This window comes from Lampetra fluviatilis, chromosome 22 (genome assembly GCF_964198595.1).
Source record: "Lampetra fluviatilis chromosome 22, kcLamFluv1.1, whole genome shotgun sequence".
Lineage (NCBI taxonomy): Eukaryota > Metazoa > Chordata > Hyperoartia > Petromyzontiformes > Petromyzontidae > Lampetra > Lampetra fluviatilis.
The window spans coordinates 13,119,230-13,139,134 of NC_136296.1; the positions used below are offsets into that span (position 1 = coordinate 13,119,230).

The 19,905-nt window shown below is 55.0% G+C and overlaps 1 protein-coding gene across 10 annotated transcripts in view; it reads right to left on the reverse strand.

Moving 5' to 3' along the window:
• The window catches only part of LOC144938578 (receptor-type tyrosine-protein phosphatase kappa-like), a 195,089-nt gene extending 176,754 nt beyond the window's left edge, over window positions 1–18,335 (reverse strand). For 9 of the 10 annotated variants that reach the window (XM_078866540.1, XM_078866538.1, XM_078866534.1 and 6 more), the window contains exon 1: window positions 17,894–18,335. In XM_078866540.1, coding sequence (XP_078722666.1) covers window positions 17,894–18,251 — 358 coding nt within the window. In that variant the 5' untranslated portion in view covers window positions 18,252–18,335. The remainder of the gene's footprint in view (window positions 1–17,893) is intronic. The other variant, XM_078866541.1, reaches the window with a different exon arrangement.
• Window positions 18,336–19,905: the final 1,570 nt, after the last annotated feature.

Consider the following 19,905-nt stretch of genomic DNA (forward strand, 5'->3'; position numbering starts at 1 on the left):
GAGGAACAGCAGCAATAACTTAATCCCACTGCGTGATACTGGGGGCACTGTCAATAAAGGAGCTGTGTCTTTGGCCCAATAAATAATGTAGCAACATTTCCAATCTTGCTTCCTATATCTATTTGTTATTCTGTCACGGAGTGGCTCTTTCTTAATATTTAAATCGCCCTCACAAACACATTTCATTCGAGGTATAACAATGCGCGAAATGTGACAGTGCTGTTGGTGCACTCCCCCCCCCCCCCCCCCGCAGAGGGCAACCAATTTAAATTAGCCAATCGGAGAGCTCGCTCAAACGAGGGCACGCTTGACAATTACTGCTCCCCATTTTCAAAACCGCGAAGTGGAACAGAGGACAAAAGGGAAGCAGCCACTCAAATCCCCGAGCAGAAACCCAGAGAGGCGGCACCGCGATTGGCTGCTCGTACCGCGTTTACCGAATCTGTTGTTGGCAAATGCCACGTCCCACAAACACGATTTCTGTGAATGTGGAGGTCACCATGGTGGCGGTGGCGGAGTGGTAGTGTCGCGATTAGCGAGCTGCGCTACGAACCCGGCGAGCCGAGTCCATTACCCACCCAAAGCCAACATTGGTGACGAATATTTGAACCGGTCTTGGGCCTCCCTAGGTCGACTTAGCCTCAAATGTATACCTGGGGCAATGTGTAAAATATCCCTACTAGAGAAACTAACTTCGCTGGACATGGTGCTGGGCACTCACCCCCTCATGTGCTGTGCCGGCCTTCATTAGGTGCCCACTAACAGCAATGGCCCCGCCAGTCTGTTCAAGGCTATAGAGGGGGTCTTTGTCTTTTGGTGGTGGTGCCCAGCGAAGCTCTGTGTGAACGCTGAGGATGCGCACGCATAGGGCGCTCGCTTAAATGCTTCGGCTACCCAATGTCCCTTGCATCACATCCCAACCATTCCAGTGCTCTATAGCAGTCTGGCCTCCCCAGTGGCAGCTGTTCCTGTGCGTGCAAGGCGTACCCATGGCCTTCTGGGAAAGTGACATTAGTCTGCCAGTAGGAGGCAATGCTGCCGTGCGGTTTTCCCCAAATATGTTGCGAGTAGTTTATCAAATTTGACAAATTTGGAGCATAACGCCAGCACATATGACCTACTTTTCATGAAAAATGTTTGAACAATGACAGAAACGTTGCACTGGCACACGGGAGAGCTCTGTGCCGGGTAAACGCCATATCTTATCCATGGTGCCATGTGTGGCAGAAACACAGAGAAACACACCCCACTAAAAGAGTCGATGCTTCCACAAACTTCGGTAACCTCCCGCAGATTCCAAACTATCCCACACACACCCACACCCCCACATGCTCATGCACACACACACACGCTGACGGAAACCTGACACACATCACCCGGCACTAATCAGCAGCGATATTAAAATGGAACGAGAAACCTCCGGTCAGACCCAACCTACAAAACCACACACAGCGCCAAGCCTATTGGCATGCGTACCGGGCCAACGCAGCAGCAACAACAACAACAACATAGAAACCTCGCAACACACAAAGCGCTGCTGTTCGTCTTGTTCGGCCCAATGTCCGACATTTCGCTCCACGTCGCTTCAAGTGTCAGACATCGGCACGACCCGGGGACGCGCCGGGGCACTGCCAGAGAGCGGCTGCCGTGGTTGGGCTGCCGTGGTTGGGCTGCCGTGGCCACAGCGGCAAATTACTTGCGGGTGCAGAGCAAGGCTCTACGTGTGCGATACGTTTCACAAATGAAATGGCAAATTGGGTTCAGAAAGAAGGACCCTAAATGCAATTGTACTGCGAGGCATTTTAACCGCTTGTCACGATGGTTTGCAGCTTGTGCATCTTAAAATGATTTAATAAAAGCCGGCCTCGTGACATTTACGACGCTCTCGTGGTTATATCGGCTACCAGCGAGAGCGGACACCGGCACGTCGTGGAGCCAATCTTTCCACACGTTTTTGCAATTTTGTTATTTTTCTCCAACGCTTTGGGGAGCATGTCTTTTTAGGAATAAAAATTAATAACAAAAACCCAACATCACGTCGCCATACGTAAAGTTCGGGAAATGATCTGCTCGCTTCACAAACAGCAGACCCGCACATTGTCGCTCGCAATGACCCCCCATTCCACGCGGGCTTCAATTACCCGGGGCCCGATCCAAATTAAACATCCATGTGCACTACACGGCTCTTTTTATGCATTGTTTAACAAAGGCAAAAGGGTCAATTGATTAGGGAGAAGCTGAACAGACGAATAAAAAAACCGCTGGGTGTTGTGTCAACAAGGCTCAACACAGACTCGCGCGACCCTGACAGATGGCAACATTTACCCAATCAGACACGCACGGCGATCCCAGCCCCCGTTAAACTTCCTCCGCTTCCAGACATCAGCGGCGTCGCAGTCGGCGGCGCGCTGGACACGCAACCCAGAAGTCGCCGGGTCGATTCCATTTCGCGGCGCGTCAGCTGCAATCACGAGGCGAGTTCCTGCAACCAGCACCCCCCCCCCCCCTAACCACCACATCTGTCCACCTGGCAGTGTGAGTGGGTTCGCCGCGGTTTGTCGATCGGCAGGTTGCACGCGGTGGGGTAAAGTGTGGGTACTCCCGCTCTTCGGAGATGTCCAACCAGAGTGAAAGCATAGACCGAAAATGCCCTCTCGAGGGGCTCTGTCGAGCACATGGAAGTTGATCGGTAGGCTGCGTATGGTGTAAGTACACATGTTGAACTGCTCTCGCAGCGTACGTAGCCAGCGGTGCCAAGGCGGAGGTGCAGCAAAGTGCGAGTACTCCCATCTCTTCTGAGCTGTCCGTGCCAGCATGGGAGAGAGGAGGCCCAGACACCCTCGACAGCGGTTCTCTGGTGCTCCCTCGAGTGGAGGCCTCTCCCGCCAGCAGTCTTCCTGATTTCGTACGGCATTGTGAAAAGCAAGGTTGTTTTTCTTAATCATCGTCATGAAGTGGCGAAGAGAAAGCACTTGCAGGACTGCGCCTTCACCTTTCACAACCACGCGCTCGCACAAAGTGGCCCTCCGCACGGACAGGCTGCTGGGAGAGAGCCGCGCGTCACGCGAGTCCCACGCCCCCCCCCCCCAAGTCAAAGCGCCCTTTTGTCTGGCCGGGTAACATTTCGTTGCGGGCGGATGTGGCACGGGTCGATTCGTGCCAGAGGCACACGCAGCTCGCGCACGCATGCTGGGAACGGCGTTGTAGCAGCGCAGGAGAGCGGGAGATGGCAGTGGCTGAGGCTCGGGGAAGCCTTCGTCCACTCGTGGATAGACCGTGGCTGTCATCAATGGCTATTCCCGGCACGAGCATCGCGTGGACACGACGCGGAGCACGCTCAATTTCGTTTCGTTAAAGCGCTGATTACAACGCGCGCTCTTAGCACATTAACGCAATTAGGCGGTAATTGAGAGGTGACGATCGTGGAGTTAAACATCGTGGTTCCAGCCGTGTTCACTTGCCGGCTGTGTTCACTTGCCGGCTGTGTTCACCTCCCAGCCGTGTTCACTTCCCAGCCGTGTTCACTTCCCAGCCGTGTTCACTTCCCAGCCGTGTTCACTTGCCGGCTGTGTTCACTTCCCAGCCGTGTTCACTTCCCAGCCGTGTTCACTTCTCAGCCGTGTTCACTTCCCAGCCGTGTTCACTTCCCAGCCGTGTTCACTTCTCAGCCGTGTTCACTTCCCAGCCGTGTTCACCTGCCAGCCGTGTTCACTTCTCAGCCGTGTTCACTTCCCAGCCGTGTTCACTTGCCGGCTGTGTTCACTTCCCAGCCGTGTTCACTTCCCAGCCGTGTTCACTTCTCAGCCGTGTTCACTTCCCAGCCGTGTTCACTTCCCAGCCGTGTTCACTTCTCAGCCGTGTTCATTTCCCAGCCGTGTTCACCTGCCAGCCGTGTTCACCTGCCAGCTGTGTTCACTTCTCGGCCGTGTTCACTTGCCAGCCGTGTTCACTTCCCAGCCGTGTTCACCTGCCGGCCGTGTTCACCTGCCAGCTGTGTTCACTTCCCGGCTGTGTTCCCTTCCCAGCTGTGTGCCCGCCTATTTGGACACGGATAGAAAAGCGATACAGATCTCCCTGCCCCATCAATGTCGGCTTTCGAAATCTGATTCCGCTTCAGAATGTTTGCTCTAAGTACAACTGATTGGTGAATTTTTTTGAAGATCCCTTCCTAAGTTTATTCATTGCAATTACAAGTCAGTTTGCAGAGTACTTTTATCAACTTACTAAAATCGCCTTCAACCGGCACATCACGGAGCGAGCTAATGCAATTGTTCCCGACGTGACCTACGCACAAGTGGGGAAATGAACAGATAATTTTTGCTTTATGCAATTCACGGAGCCCTCCAAGAACAAAACGCAGGGGACCCACCGAGTGAAATCGCAGTAATGAATGCGCACATTTCGAGCAGTTTTTCGCGCAGAACTTGGCAGCAAATTCTGAAGCCAGTGGCAGTTGGACGCCAGAAGGCCCCCGAGCAGCCTCTGAATCAACACGCGCCCTGGCCTCGATGCTGATCACATCGTACAGCGCAGCAGAGAACATTCTGGAGCGTTCGTTGACACATCGTCATCATACTCATTGGGAATGGACGTTTCGGAACGCCAATTTGGACAAGTCGGTGGCCAAGCGAATGAGCGCGTTCGTCGCCAAAGTGCCCGCGACTGTGAACGATTCGCTGTACGAGAAAAGTGGGCTCGTCGAGATTGGTGTCTCTCTCTCTTTCTCTCTTTGCAGGTTTGCGGTTTTATGCGAATGTGAAAAGCCAAGATTTTCCTGAAGGGTGTGTTTTTCACCTCCAGTTAGACGCCACACGAACAAAATCACACCATAATGCAGGCCTCCTGCACGGCAAGCGATCGATAACAATGATCGTAATGATACGGCTCAGAGTCTTAATGCAATGGAGAGAACATTTTAAAAACTACTTTTGAAATGTGGAGTATTGGCACTGTGGTTATCACACTGTACTGCAAACCCAGCGACCCGAGTTCAATCCCCGGCCACGGCTGACACGAAGTGTCGAGTGGCATCTGAATCAGTCGTCGCTACTCCCCAACTTGGCCGTACCCACGCTGAGAAGTGAAGCGACGGAGCGTCAAACAATATCACGATGCACGTGAAGTGGGGAGGCCTCCATCCAGCCAGCGATTGCCATCCCTGTACAACATTTTCTCACGTGAATTTGTCTATCGCAGAGCAGTGGGGCCCTTGGTGGAAGCGAACGGCCCACGGAAGTGAATCCCACAGAGCTACCTCTCGAGGTTCCTTCAAGCGACCTCGAGTCCACGTACTCCGGAGCAGCACTTCCCCAACCAGTCTGCGTGTAGCAGTCATGATCGTCGCATGACGGTCGGACCAAGAAGTTTCATTCGGCTTGACTGGCAGGAATGAAAAACATAAACATCTCGAGTGAAAGTGGTTTTCTCGTGCGAGCCACCTTGACTGTGGCATTTTAAGACGCACATTCCCCAAATGGCAGACTGAGGCAAAGCCATCTCACATTACACGCAGGCAGAGCAGCAGAAGAGGGCATCTGCTGAGACAGCAGTGCCAAGGCTGAGGGCACCCCGCCTGGCACGCACACGATACCGATGAAAGAGGGAAAGTTACCCTCCTGATCGCAGTGGGGTTACCCACACTTTAACCCACCACCTGGGTCGCAAAGGGTTAAATCTCCTCAGCGGCACGCGTTTCACCACCGTAGACAGTTAACAGCTGGATGAGGAAACAGGAACTGAATGTTAGCCGTGACCAGGAGTCGAATTCAGGTGACCGGGAGCATGGCACAATCCGCCCACCACTGCGCCACCGCTCCCGACAGCCGGCTCAACGAGCTCAACGTGACGTCAGCCACGCGGCTGCAGGAGCACTGCCCGCAGCACGTGCCTTGGACCGCAAGCAGCTGTCAGTCACCACGAACGCTTCCCCGTGAGTCACCGTGCATCGCGGCGTGGTGCTGCGAGTCCCTATGCACCCCCACACGCGCCCAGGGATGCCCTCGATCGCTCCCGCTCCCAGATCCCCCCCCCCCCAGCAACGCGCTCCTTCTCCCATGTTAATGCCCACGTGACGGACCCAGAAAACTTCCAGCACCGCTCGTCCACTTGCCAGTACGTACAGACTATTCACAAACACAAAGGGGGAAACTTAAGCTCGTTTGTAATTAGTCGTAGCTCATGCATGCGTACGCACGTGGTCCAAAACTTGATGAATAGCCCATGCCTTTCCTTTCAACATTCCCCATTACGGGTTTTATATATATTTTTTTAATCACACATTTTCATGAGTGAGAACAATAACCTGGCACTGCACCCGTGAACAACGCACAGGGGGATTTCGCGAGGCTTTGCCGAGGGTCCCATCGCGGCGTAAAGTGGCCGTGCCGAGCGGGGAGAGGAGAACACCGGCGCGCCTTGTCCAGGCGGCGGAGCGGGAAGAGTGGCGCCGGGGGAGCAGCGCCGTGGGCTCCGGTCACTTCGCTCCACCCTCGGGGACTCGGCCACCGGACCTCCACCACACGGAGGGTCATAACAACTCGCTTGCTCGCCTACTCGCCACACTGCAGGCCATACTCCCTCTCTTTCTGCCTCTATTGCCCAATATTGTACAACCTCGCTCAACTTGAAAACTGTGTGAACTCTTGTCGAGTACTTGACAAGCGGTTGAACGTCGCTGCTTGTTGCTGGCCACCGAGCGGTTTGGGCCTGTTGGCCGACTGTGCTTAGCGACGCTAAACGCGGCCCGATGGTTCTGCCATCGTAGGTGGAGGCTGGATCGAGGCAACTTGCTTCTTCATTTCTCTCTGAAGAGCGGTGGCGACGAACGTGCGTTCCTGCACTGGGAACGCGTTCCGTCTGGCGAGGAAAATTCATCGCGCTCGGCCACACGTCGACCAGATGGGCTCGCTCCGCGGTTAGCGCAGATTGTGCTGAATTATTCACGAATTAAAACACCCTTCAGAAACATTTGTCTAAATATGCCCGGTGGCAGAGTGTCCCAGGAGGCGTCCGCTTTGGCCAGCGTCTCCGGACCGCGGCGGCCGCGTTCCGCGCGATCGGAACTTGGGAAGTTCCTTTGCGCGAGCAGGGGGGGGGGGGGGCGGGGGGGGGCGGTGTTTGGCAGAAACCAACAAAAACACAAAGAGGGGGCAGCCACAGCGGTGCCACGGCCAACAGAGCGCACCGGACTCACAAGCCAGGCCTGGTCCAGTTCCATCTCCCGGCGTGGCAGTTGAATCAATGGTGCAGGTTCACACAGCAGTGTAGGCAGTTAGACTGCTGCTCGTACCGTGTGGTGGGGTAGAGTGTGGGTACTCCATGGAAGAAAAGACCAAAATGCAATCTAGAGAGGAGCTCTACGTAGAGACGCTTCCGCCAGCAGCGTCGCGAGCGAGCGATTGCAGGGCTGCACCTTTACCAAAGGAACAACCGCCGATATTTCCAGTTGAAGTCAGCAACGAAGCCTCTCGTGCGTTTGTTTTTTTATCCTTTTTGTGTATTCATTACTTTATTTATTTACTCAAGGCCGAAACCTTGGCCGTGACGAGGCGCTGGTGGAGAGGTTGGGGGAGGAAGCCGCGTGGACTCACTCTGCGCTGCCTGCCAAGGCACCTGCACCAGAGCGGAGCCCCCTGGTGCTGCTGCTGTTGCTGTTGTTGGTGCTGCTGTTGGTGTTGTTGGTGCTGCTGTTGGTGCTGCTGCTGGTGCTGCTGCTGTTGGTGCTGCTGCTGTTGTTGGTGCTGCTGCTGTTGGTGCTGCTATTGTTGTTGGTGCTGTTACCGCTGCTGTTGTTGGTGCTGCTGCTGCTGTTGGTGCTGTTGCTGCTGCTGCTGTTGGTGCTGCTGTTGCTGTTGGTGCTGTTGCTGCTGCTGTTGTTGCTGCTGCTGTTGGTGCTGTTGCTGCTGCTGCTGTTGGTGCTGCTGCTACTGCTGCTGTTGGTGCTGCTGTTGTTGGTGCTGTTGGTGTTGTTGGTGCTGCTGTTGGTGCTGCTGCTGTTGGTGCTGCTGCTGCTGTTGGTGCTGTTGGTGCTGCTGCTGCTGCTGTTGTTGCTGCTGCTACTGCTGTTGTTGGTGCTGCTGCTGCTGTTGGTGCTGTTGCTGCTGCTGCTACTGCTGTTGTTGGTGCTGCTGCTGTTGTTGGTACTGTTGGTGCTGCTGTTGGTGCTGCTGCTGTTGGTGCTGCTGCTGCTGTTGGTGCTGTTGGTGCTGCTGCTGTTGCTGTTGTTGGTGCTGCTGTTGGTGTTGTTGGTGCTGCTGTTGGTGCTGCTGTTGGTGCTGCTGCTGTTGGTGCTGCTGCTGCTGTTGGTGCTGTTGGTGCTGCTGCTGCTGCTGTTGTTGGTGCTGCTGTTGTTGGTACTGTTGGTGCTGCTGCTGTTGGTGCTGCTGCTGTTGTTGGTGCTGCTGTTGTTGGTGTTGCTGCTGCTGTTGGTGCTGCTGCTGTTGTTGGTGCTGCTGTTGCTGCTGCTGCTACTGCTGTTGTTGGTGCTGCTGCTGTTGGTGCTGCTGCTGTTGGTGTTGCTGCTGCTGTTGGTGCTGCTGCTGTTGGTGCTGCTGCTGTTGTTGGTGCTGTTGGTGCTGCTGCTGTTGGTGTTGCTGCTGCTGTTGGTGCTGCTGCTGTTGTTGGTGCTGTTGGTGCTGCTGCTGTTGGTGTTGCTGCTGCTGTTTGTGCTGCTGCTGCTGCTGTTGTTGGTGCTGTTGGTGCTGCTGCTGCTGCTGTTGGTGTTGCTGCTGCTGTTGGTGCTGCTGCTGCTGCTGTTGGTGCTGCTGCTGTTGTTGGTGCTGCTGTTGCTGCTGCCGTTGGTGCTGCTGCTGCTGTTTGTGCTGCTGCTGCTGCTGTTGTTGGTGCTGTTGGTGCTGCTGCTGTTGGTGTTGCTGCTGCTGTTGGTGCTGCTGCTGCTGTTTGTGCTGCTGCTGCTGCTGTTGTTGGTGCTGTTGGTGCTGCTGCTGTTGGTGTTGCTGCTGCTGTTGGTGCTGCTGCTGTTGTTGGTGCTGTTGGTGCTGCTGCTGTTGGTGCTGCTGCTGCTGTTTGTGCTGCTGCTGTTGTTGGTGCTGTTGGTGCTGCTGCTGCTGCTGTTGGTGTTGCTGCTGCTGCTGTTAGTGCTGCTGCTGCTGTTGTTGGTGCTGTTGGTGCTGCTGCTGTTGGTGTTGCTGCTGCTGTTGGTGCTGCTGCTGTTGTTGGTGCTGTTGGTGCTGCTGCTGCTGCTGTTGGTGCTGCTGCTGCTGCTGTTGGTGTTGCTGCTGCTGCTGTTGGTGCTGCTGCTGTTGGTGTTGCTGCTGCTGTTGTTGGTGCTGTTGGTGCTGCTGCTGCTGCTGTTGGTGTTGCTGCTGCTGCTGTTAGTGCTGCTGCTGCTGTTGTTGGTGCTGTTGGTGCTGTTGCTGCTGCTGTTGGTGCTGCTGCTGTTGTTGGTGCTGCTGTTGCTGCTACCGTTGGTGCTGCTGCTGTTGCTGCTGCTGCTACTGCTGTTGTTGGTGCTGCTGTTGTTGGTGCTGTTGGTGCTGCTGCTGCTGCCGCACGGGCAGCGCGCTCACGGCGCGCCAGTGCAGGAGGTGCGCCGGGCACGGACGCAGCGTCCCCGCACGATCGCCGTGGGAAACTGGAGCAGATGAAGGCACCCAAAGGCGATGGTCGTGGTGAAGGAGTAGCAGCAGCAGCTGCCACGGTCTATCCCCTGCTGGATGAAAGCCTCGCCAAGCCATCGCCATCCCTTTCAGCCTCACGACTCGAGCTCCCGAGCGCGAGCTGAATGTCTCTGCTCCATCTCCGAGGTGCACGCCCCCCCCCCCCCCTCGCTCGCTCCTTTGGCTCCCGCTCCGTCGTGAGTCTCGACCACCGCCCACCATCCCTCCCGGCGAGGCGCTCCACCAAGCCGGCGAATCAGGACGGGGGCGACGCAATGCCTCCAGCTTAACAATCACAAGTTACATCTGCGAGGTACATTTCATCCGTCGATCCCAATGCGCCTTGTACGGAAGTCAGGAATTAGACAGAGCCAGAGGAAACGGCCAGAACTCGGGGGGTTCGAGGCCTGGTTGACGAGGGGAGTCTTCAGGCTCGCCACTCTACCACGCTTCTTTGTGCCACGCTATTCAGAGGTTTCCCCTTTTTAGTTTTCTCCGTTTCCACAGCAAGGGGCACTTCAGGATACAGGAAGCGCACGCGTAACCGAGACGTTTTAAAGATGAGAAACAATGTTTCAGAAAACTGTGAGAGTTGATCAGGCGGTTGATTAAAACCGTGTAATTATAAACTCATAATGGAAAGTGCTAAGCGTGGCCTCAAACATAACTGTTTTGTTGAGGAATAAACACATGACCCCTCACTCCCAAGTGCATTTAATGAATGTAAGAGTTGCTTATTGAAGCTGGGTATAATGTAGCTTGTAAACATAATGGACGACCACGATTACAAAACTATTCCGCAGATGCCGTTAATGATAAACGCCTAAACCGGCTGGCAGACGGTACTTCGTGTGTGGTACAGCGGCAGCAGCCTGTGCATTGCTACAAACCTGGTGCCTTGGGTTCGATTCCAGACCATAGATGGCATTGGTGAAAAGCAGTATCTGAAATGGTCTTGGAACTCCACTACTTCGATTGATTCAGCTTTAAATGAGTTGATGCCGTGGTACGTGGACATCCGTGCTGAGGAAACAAAGACGGCTGTGCATCCTGCCTGTGAATAGATTGTTGTTGTGTGCTGTACAGCACCACAACGCACGTGTCTCCAATATAACCACTTGAGATGTATTCTATAATCCAGCAACACCGACCAACACAATCACCCAGCACCCATGAATCACACCACCCATGAACACTCAACTAATAATTCTAGATTTGAAGCTTTCGTGACTGTAAGGATTCATACTCTTAGGTTGTTTCGGTAAAGTCACGTAGGCAAAAAATAAGAAAATAATAAAATAATAGAAATAAACCTAAAAATAAAATAATAAATCACGACGTAATTTATTATTTTGCCTCCGAAACGTCGTGATTTATTATTTTATTTCTATTATTATTTCTATTATTATTTACTTATTTTTACCTACGTGACTTTACCGAAAAAACCTAAGAGTACTCAACTAATACTTAACGAACGCACTCACAGAAAAAAAATCACCCATTTATCCCTAACAGACTGAGCGAGCACCTATGAAGGCCGGCACACGAAGGGGGCGAGTGGCCAGCACAACATCACCCGGCCGCCTTTGTCTCCCGAGTGGCGAATTGTTTATACATCGCACCAGGCACTCATTTGAGACCGAAACAACATAGGGGAGGCCCAGGACCGTTTCAGATAATCGTCACTGGTGTTGGCCGTGAGCGGGAATCGAACTCGGGCCGGCAAGGTTCATAGCGCAGTGCGCCAACTGCTACACCAGCACCCAGCCAGCACCCATGGACACACTCGCCACCCAGAGACCCACCCAGCCAGCGTCATGGCTATCGAGTGCGCAGGCAGTGCGACTGCCCCGGGCCCCACTCGCAATGGGGGATCAGGTGCCGAGCCATGGCGGGATGCATAAAGCTCCCAAGTGGAGGACATTTCTTCAAACTTCATCATTAGGGCCCCTACATAAAAAAAACATATTTTACGGGTAAATATCAATAAAATACCATTGTTCGGGGTCTCAATGGGAGAGGCAATTTCCCTTCCACTCCTGGATCCCCCCCCCCCTGTGGGCGACTACGAGGAGCGAGTGGCCAGCCCCATCTGTATCCTTGCACCACGGCCCGTGCCAGCCAATCCGTGCCAACTGCCCCCACCGTGCCAGCCTCTGCTGCCAAGCTACCGCACCACCCCTCTCCGTGCAGGAGACCTCAACCCTGACAATCACCATAACCTCAACCCTGACCCTCACCATAACCTCATCCCTGACCCTCACCATAACCTCATCCCTGGCCCTCACCATAACCTCAACCCTGACCCTCACCATTACCTCATCCCTGACCCTCACCATAACCTCCTCCACGAGCTCCACACGGGGTGCGAAGCGAGAGGTGCGACATCCACGCTTGGCGGCCGCCCAGCTCTCTGTTGCAACTTGAATGTGCGGAGCTTCGCGCATGTTTTGGTCTTCAACCAAAACAAGAGCGGCGATGCAGGTCCGGTGGCCCAAGAGTCCCCCCCTCCCTCCTCACACCCCACACCTGCGTGGTGCGATTAAAATTCCGACAGCCAAAAGCCACTGCCTTGCCTGCCCTGCCTTGCCTGCCTTGCCTTGCCTGCCCTGCCCTGCCCACCTGCCTCCTGTAGAGTCAGCCCGCGGGTGAGCCGCAATGCTGGGCTGGGCCACTTGAGCCGAGCAGGGCAACGTGTGGCTGAGCAGGGCAGGGGACGTGAACTCCAAGAGGTCTCAAACACCACTGCAATAGCCCCCCCCCCGATCCCCCCCCCCCAGCTCTCCCCCCCAGCCCCCCCGAGGCAGCTCGAAGGGGTCGTTGGGGAGCCACGCAACTTCAAGTAAAAAAGACAACGGCTGTTGCCACGGATGCCGCCACACCACCGCCATCACCTCCTTCCCCCTGCCAGATTGTGCAGTAAGCAAAAGCGACACCCGTTCAGCTCCGGTCTCAGTCCACACGTGCCGCTCTCAGCCCACACGTGCCGCTCTCAGCGGAGGCTGCGGGGTTTGTGCGACGCCCTTCCCCTGCTCGGGACGCGCGCCCAAATACGTACACGCGATGTCTATCATCTTGTGTCGCGATGTCTATCATTTTGTGTCGCGATGTCTACTGCTACACCCATAGGGCTCACATTTCATCACCTGGCACGCCACATCCACCACACCTCTCGCTGTGGCTTTGACTCCGAGTGGTGTGCCTACTCCAGACTACCAGCGACCCGGGGAAATATTCAGTGATAAATGAACCCCTGCTGATGCCTCGTAAAGCTATCGGCAAGCCCCAAAAAACGAAACGGATCCCATGTCGTAGACACACACAGGAGGCTCCATGCTCCAGGAACGTCCAGCAATAGATTCAAGCTTCGTTCATTCATCACAATCGATGCTCTACCCACTGTTTTTGTCAAAAATACTCAAAAGCGGAATTGTAAATTATTATTGTGCATTAAAAAAACCTGTCGTTGTGTAATCATTCTATATCACCCGCTATGACACGGATCATAAACATGAACAACAGATAAAGAAGAACATAAACTAAAGAGATTTTAAACCCCGATCGGGCGCGGAGCCATCGTTACGAAACGGCGCTGACAAGAAGCGACTGGGAGGTGACGTCACCGCCGTGACGCCCGCCTGGCAGTCACTTTCTGGGTGTTTTTGTTCTCATTAAACGATGCCGAGTCTCGTGCAGGAGAACAAACAAAGCTGCCTCCGGCTTCTCCCGTCTCAGATGATGACGCATACGGGGGGATAGTTGATACGGCGGATTAGTAAGAGTGGGGATGCAGCAACAAGTGGAGATGCGGGTGATGCCGCACCAGGGCTGGGCTCTCTGCACGAGGCTATGGCTCTCTGTGTGAGTCTGTGGGGGTCTCTGTGGGGGTCTCTGTGTGAGTCTGTGGGGGTCTCTGTGGGGGTCTCTGTGGGTCTGTGTGAGTCTGTGGGGGTCTGTGGGGGTCTGTGGGGGTCTCTGTGGGGGTCTCTGTGTAAATCTGTGGGGGTCTGTGGGGGTCTCTGTGTGAGTCTCTGTGGGGGTCTCTGTGTGAGTCTCTGTGGGGGTCTCTGTGGGGGTCTCTGTGTAAATCTGTGGGGGTCTCTGTGTGAGTCTCTGTGGGGGTCTCTGTGTGAGTCTCTTTGGGGGTCTCTGTGGGGGTCTCTGTGTAAATCTGTGGGGGTCTGTGGGGGTCTCTGTGTGAGTCTCTGTGGGGGTCTCTGTGTGAGTCTCTGTGGGGGTCTCTGTGTAAATCTGTGGGGGTCTGTGGGGGTCTCTGTGTGAGTCTCTGTGGGGGTCTCTGTGTGAGTCTCTGTGGGGGTCTCTGTGGGGGTCTCTGTGTAAGTCTGTGGGGGTCTGTGGGGGTCTCTGTGTGAGTCTCTGTGGGGGTCTTTGTGGGGGTCTCTGTGTGAGTCTGTGGGGGTCTCTGTGTGAGTCTCTGTGTGAGTCTCTGTGGGGGTCTCTGTGTGAGTCTGTGGGGGTCTCTGTGTGAGTCTCTGTGGGGGTCTGTGGGGGTCTCTGTGTGAGTCTCTGTGGGGGTCTCTGTGGGGGTCTCTGTGTGAGTCTCTGTGGGGGTCTCTGTGAGTCTGTGGGGGTCTGTGGGGGTCTCTGTGTGAGTCTCTGTGGGGGTCTCTGTGGGGTCTCTGTGGGGGTCTCTGTTCGTGTATTTCTCTCTGCTGAGACGATGGTCCCCGCATGAACCTGTGGGGCTGTCTCCGTGTCACTGAAAACTCATCAATTTAGAATTCCTTTGTGTTTAGTTTGGTATCCTTCCCAAACACCTCCGATTAGCACGGTTGGCTACGTACGGTGCGAAAGAAGTTCAACATACTTGATGGACTTCGTAAGTCTCCGCAAACGGGAGTCACAAACAAGCACGCGGGGAACTTGACTCAGCGTGTCGCAGCAGTCCCCTGTCTCTCTCCACGTGGCTGCTGCTGCTGCTCCACTACCCACGCGCCTCGTCTGCCAAGGGGCCATCCATACAGTGCCGAGTAGACATGGGTCTGTCACGACTTGACCCCCCCCCCTGTACGCACGCCGACTACTTACACCCCCCCCCCCACCTGCGTAGGTACGCCTGACGTACCCCCGCCCTCCCGAATCCTATAGAACGGCTGATATTTAATCGACGCAGAAACGGCCAAGGATTAATAATATTGACGTGTTTAAGCAAACAGAAGGCCACCGCCGGACTAACTCATTTGAAGGCCAACGTAGACGAATTATTATCGAGGCTTCACCCCCCTCCCCCGTTTGCTATGCGTACATTGCCAGTAGACCCCCCCCCCATACGCAAACTACGCATTGGGGTTTACCCCCCTCCCCCCTCCATGCGTACGCACTAAGTGGATGCCCCCCTAGCCGCGTTCCACGCCGTGGACTTGGGAGGCGATCCGACGGAGAGACCCCCCCCCCACCCAGACTCGCCACCACCACCACCGACTCGCCACCACCACCACCACCGACTCGCCACCACCACCACCGACTCGCCACCACCACCACCGACTCGCCACCACCACCACCACCGACTCGCCACCACCACCACCGACTCGCCACCACCACCACCGACTCGCCACCACCACCACCGACTCGCCACCACCACCACCGACTCGTCGTGGTCCGGAGGGGCCGCAGGGTGGAAGACCGCGAGGAGGAGACGCCGGCGGGGTTGGAGTTGACCCCTCAAACTCACGGCGCAACAGGACTCACTCACTCACACGGGGCACTGCGCGGACACCCTGACAAAGATCCCCCGTATAGCCTTCGGCAGACGATTGGGGCAAGTGCCGTTCGCGATCATTTATTGAAGGCCGGCTCGACACCCGCACCGACAAACACACAACACACTCAACACACACACACTCCGACAAACACACTCAACACACTCAAACACACACACACCGACAAACACATACAACACACTCAAACAAACACACACACCGAAAAAACACACAACACACTCAACAACACACTCAAACACACACACACCAACAAACACACACAACACACACACACCGGCAAACACACTGAAACACACACACCGACAAACACACTCAACACACACACACCAACAAACACACACACACCGACAAACACACACACACCGACAAACACACAACACACTCAAACACACACACCGACAAACACACACAACACATTCAACACACACACACACACCGACAAACACACACAAACAAACACACATAATAGAGGTTTTTTTGGGTTAGATCGCGTAAATATTTAAATGTGTCGTTAAACCCGCCACCACCCAACACAGCCAATTCGTAAGGTGTGTCACGCAAACAGAACGTGCCAATTCGTCACCAGTACAGCACAGCGGTGTGTTGGAGAGCAAAGCCACAACATTATTGTAGATGTTTACTGTAGATGTTGACTGTAGATGTTGACTGTAGATGTTTACTGTAGATGTTTACTGTAGATGTTGGAGAGCAAAGCCACAGGGACACATTTATATTTACGCGATCAAACTCCCAAAAACCTGTATTATGGATGATACTGGTGGCGAAATCCTGCGTGTTAAACACACACAACACACACCGACAAATACACACACACACACCGACAAACATGTACACAAACACGTTTAAACACACGCACTCAAAACACACACAGAGACAAACATAAACACGCACTCAAACACTCTCACACGTGCACACACAACACTCTTGCAAACAGTCGAACACTCAAATCCAAAGATCCCCCGTCTAGCCATCAACAGACTGTTGGGGCAAGTGCTGTTAGCGAGCAACCTATGAAGGCCGGCACGGCACACGATGTTAGAGGTAGCCAACACCACGCCCGACCGCCTTTGTCTCCCCTCGTGCTGATTTTTTACACGTAACGCCAGGTACTCACCTAACACGTGGCAACTAGTGTAGCTAGTTACGTAGTAACTAGCGTAGTTAGCCTGGTGGTCACGTGGTAACTAGTGTAGTTAGCCTGGTGATCACGTGGTAACTAGTGTAGTTAGCCTGGTGATCACGTGGTAACTAGTGTAGTTAGCCTGGTGATCACCACCGTAGGTTGTTATTCTGTGAAGGGGAAAGTTACCCCGTGTGTTGGAACTGAATAAATGTGTTGCCTCCCAGTCTACGTCTGCGACTGAGTTGAACTCACGACATTAGCACCCACGACCCCAGCGCTCCCCGCTGCACGCAAATCCGTGCACGAGACAAAGATCCCCGGACACTCACACAACACAACTTCAGCAGGTGACAGACCCTTCACCAGGTGACGTGGCCAACTTTCACACAAACACGCGTGACTACACCTGCCGTGAGCGACATCGGCGCACACAATGACTCCCACTCCCACCACCATCACCACCACCACCATCACCACCATCACCACCATCACCACCACCACCACCATCACCACCATCACCACCACCACCACCACCATTACCACCACCGTCATCACCACCACCGTCATCACCACCATCACCACCACCACCACCATCACCACCACCACCACCACCACCATCACCACCACCACCATCACCACCACCGTCATCACCACCATCACCACCACCGCCATCACCACCACCGTCATCACCACCACCACCACCGTCATCACCACCATCACCACCACCACCATCACCACCACCATCACCACCACCACCATCACCACCACCATCACCACCATCACCACCACCGTCATCACCACCATCACCACCACCACCACCGTCATCACCACTATCTGGGGGTGGCCACGCGAAACTTTTAACTGATCTCAGCGACGTTAAGAAAACATTGCAGAGGAGCGAGGCGCACACGTGGAGCTGATAGTCACATTAAAATACATACGAGGACACACAACAACGTTCCGAATAAGACGAATGAACGAACAACAACAAAGATCCCCCGTACAGCCTTAACATACTTTTGGGGCAAGTGCTGTTAGCGAGCACTTATGAAGGCCGGCACGAGGGGTTGGGTGGCCAGCACCAAGCCCGACCGCTTTTGAGTAAGACGACACACACACACACGCAGTTGTTCCATTAAGACTTTAACACACACCCGCAATTGCTCCATTAAGACTTTAACACACACACACGCAACAAGACCCAAGCTTACACATGGGCAGACAACTTCCCAAAGACGACGTCAGCAAACATACACAGCAATAAGACTTGCACACACACCCACTTGCTCCATTAAGACTGTTGTACTATGCACGCGAACACACACACACACACTAATTGGTCCGTAAGGACTCAAGCAAACACGCAGACACAGTGGCCGCCGGCGACTCACCTGCCCCAGGTGCGGCTCCTCGGGTCCGGGTCAGAGCCACGCACAGAGCCAGCGCGATCCACCGCGGAGCCATCATCGTGCGTGGTTTAAACAGCCCGAATCGGGACGCGAACTCCCCGACTCCACGAAACTCCACGGCCTCCGCTCTCCTCCGCGCGCCGACTCGCCACGGCTTCTCCCCTCCCTTCCTGCGCGAACGGACGGACGCAAGCCAAGTTGCTGCTGTCGATGCTGGGCAGGACGAGGGGAGGAGGCTACGACTCCAGCGAGCAGGAGCCAGCGGGCATCGCGACGCTGGGGCGAGGCGTGGGTGCCGAGGCGGCGGAGAATTGGCAGCGGTCGCGCGCGCGCATCGCATGCGGGCGAGGCGCGCAACCCTCGGGTCCGACAACTCTTCTTCTATAGCCGCGTTCCTCGCTCACCCAGTCCCCCCCCACACACACACAACTCTCCCCTCCCTCCCTCTCTCTCTCCTCCCTCACGCCTCACTCCGCCCTGCCCCCTGCCCAGCGGCTCACACGGAACGACCACATCCACAACTCTCGCCACAGCCAGCGAGTGCGCCGCGCAGCTTTAGAGCGCTGCGCGTGCGGCTGCGTGGGTTCGAATGCGGTGAGCGGTCGTCGTGGTTGGAGGTGGCGGTTGTTGCCCGAGGTTGCTGGCGGTGATGCGAGAAGAGTTTTGGTTCGGAGTGATGAGCGAATCGCGCGAGAGTTGCACCGCTAATTAGTGACACGCGGCCTCGCTACCGGCTCGGCCAGCGAGTGATTGACGACGGCTAACAAGCTGGTCGTCTATCGAGCGGCCGTTGCGGGGGGCTCTTCGTTCTGGCCCCCGTGTCTGTGCACTCGCGATCGTGAATGCGCATGGACAGGGACCAGGGAGACCCCGCGCAGCAACAGCGAGAGGGTCGAGCTCGCGGAGAGAGCGGAGAGAGCGGAGTTCATTGGAGAGCGATGGAGCCTCGCTTGAGCCCGAATTGCACCGTGGTCTCCAATTCACCTTTGGACGTCGTGAATGTCACCGTACTCAGCGAGTTGTAAGGCGCTCTGAGAGATCTGACGTACCCCAAACGTGTGCCCCATATTAATAATATATACACACACACATATATACACACACGTACCTATCGGATTATAAGACGCACCTCCAACTTTAGCTTTGAAATAGAGAGGGGAAAAGTGCGACTTATAATCCGCACCTTCACAATTCACTTAACTCATGCAGGGCTGCACAGATCTGCATGTGGCTGTGTAGTTGTGTAACCGGCTCTGGCACTGTGGATCTGTTGAGTTTGTGTGCAGCAGCTTTGGGTGTGGAGCGGTGTTATGTACGTGTGGCTCTGTGTGCGGGGGGATGTGCCCACCCTTGCCACAACAGCTTTGTGTCGGCTACACGGGATATCGTTGTATGTGAGAGTAGCTGCGTGTTTGTGTGTGACTTGTTAATGTGTGGTTATGTTTGTGGCTTTGTTGGGAGCTAAGCGCTACGAACCCGGCTACTTGAGTTCGATTCCTGGCCGCAGCTCGCATCAGTGGCGAGTGATAGCTGAACGGGTTCTGCATCTCCCCTAGGTCCATTCATCCTTAAATAAGTACGCTCTGTGGTGAGTAACCCATACCTTTGGGAGAGACAAATGCGGCCAGGCGTGTACCACTCCGGCCTGAACAAGTTCTCGCTAACAGCACCTGCCCCACCGGTCTGTTAAAGGCTATGAGCGTAACATTTGTGTTTGTGACGTATGAATAAGAAACGGCATGTGAGCCAAAATCATGCTGTGTGAGCCGTGCGTACGCAGAGCCTCACTCGGAGTTTGTACGAGACCTGGGGTGTGGGTGGGCAAGTTGGCAGCAAACATTCTCGTCGGACCCCCCCCTCGTTGGGAAGCCGAATCCCCGAGGATGGATGCAATCTCCAGCACCGGGGATGAGATCGGGAGACCCCCTTGCACGGTCATGAATCCCAGAACCGCCGCGTCGCCTGGCGCTGGCGCGCCCCCTAGCGACCAGCGG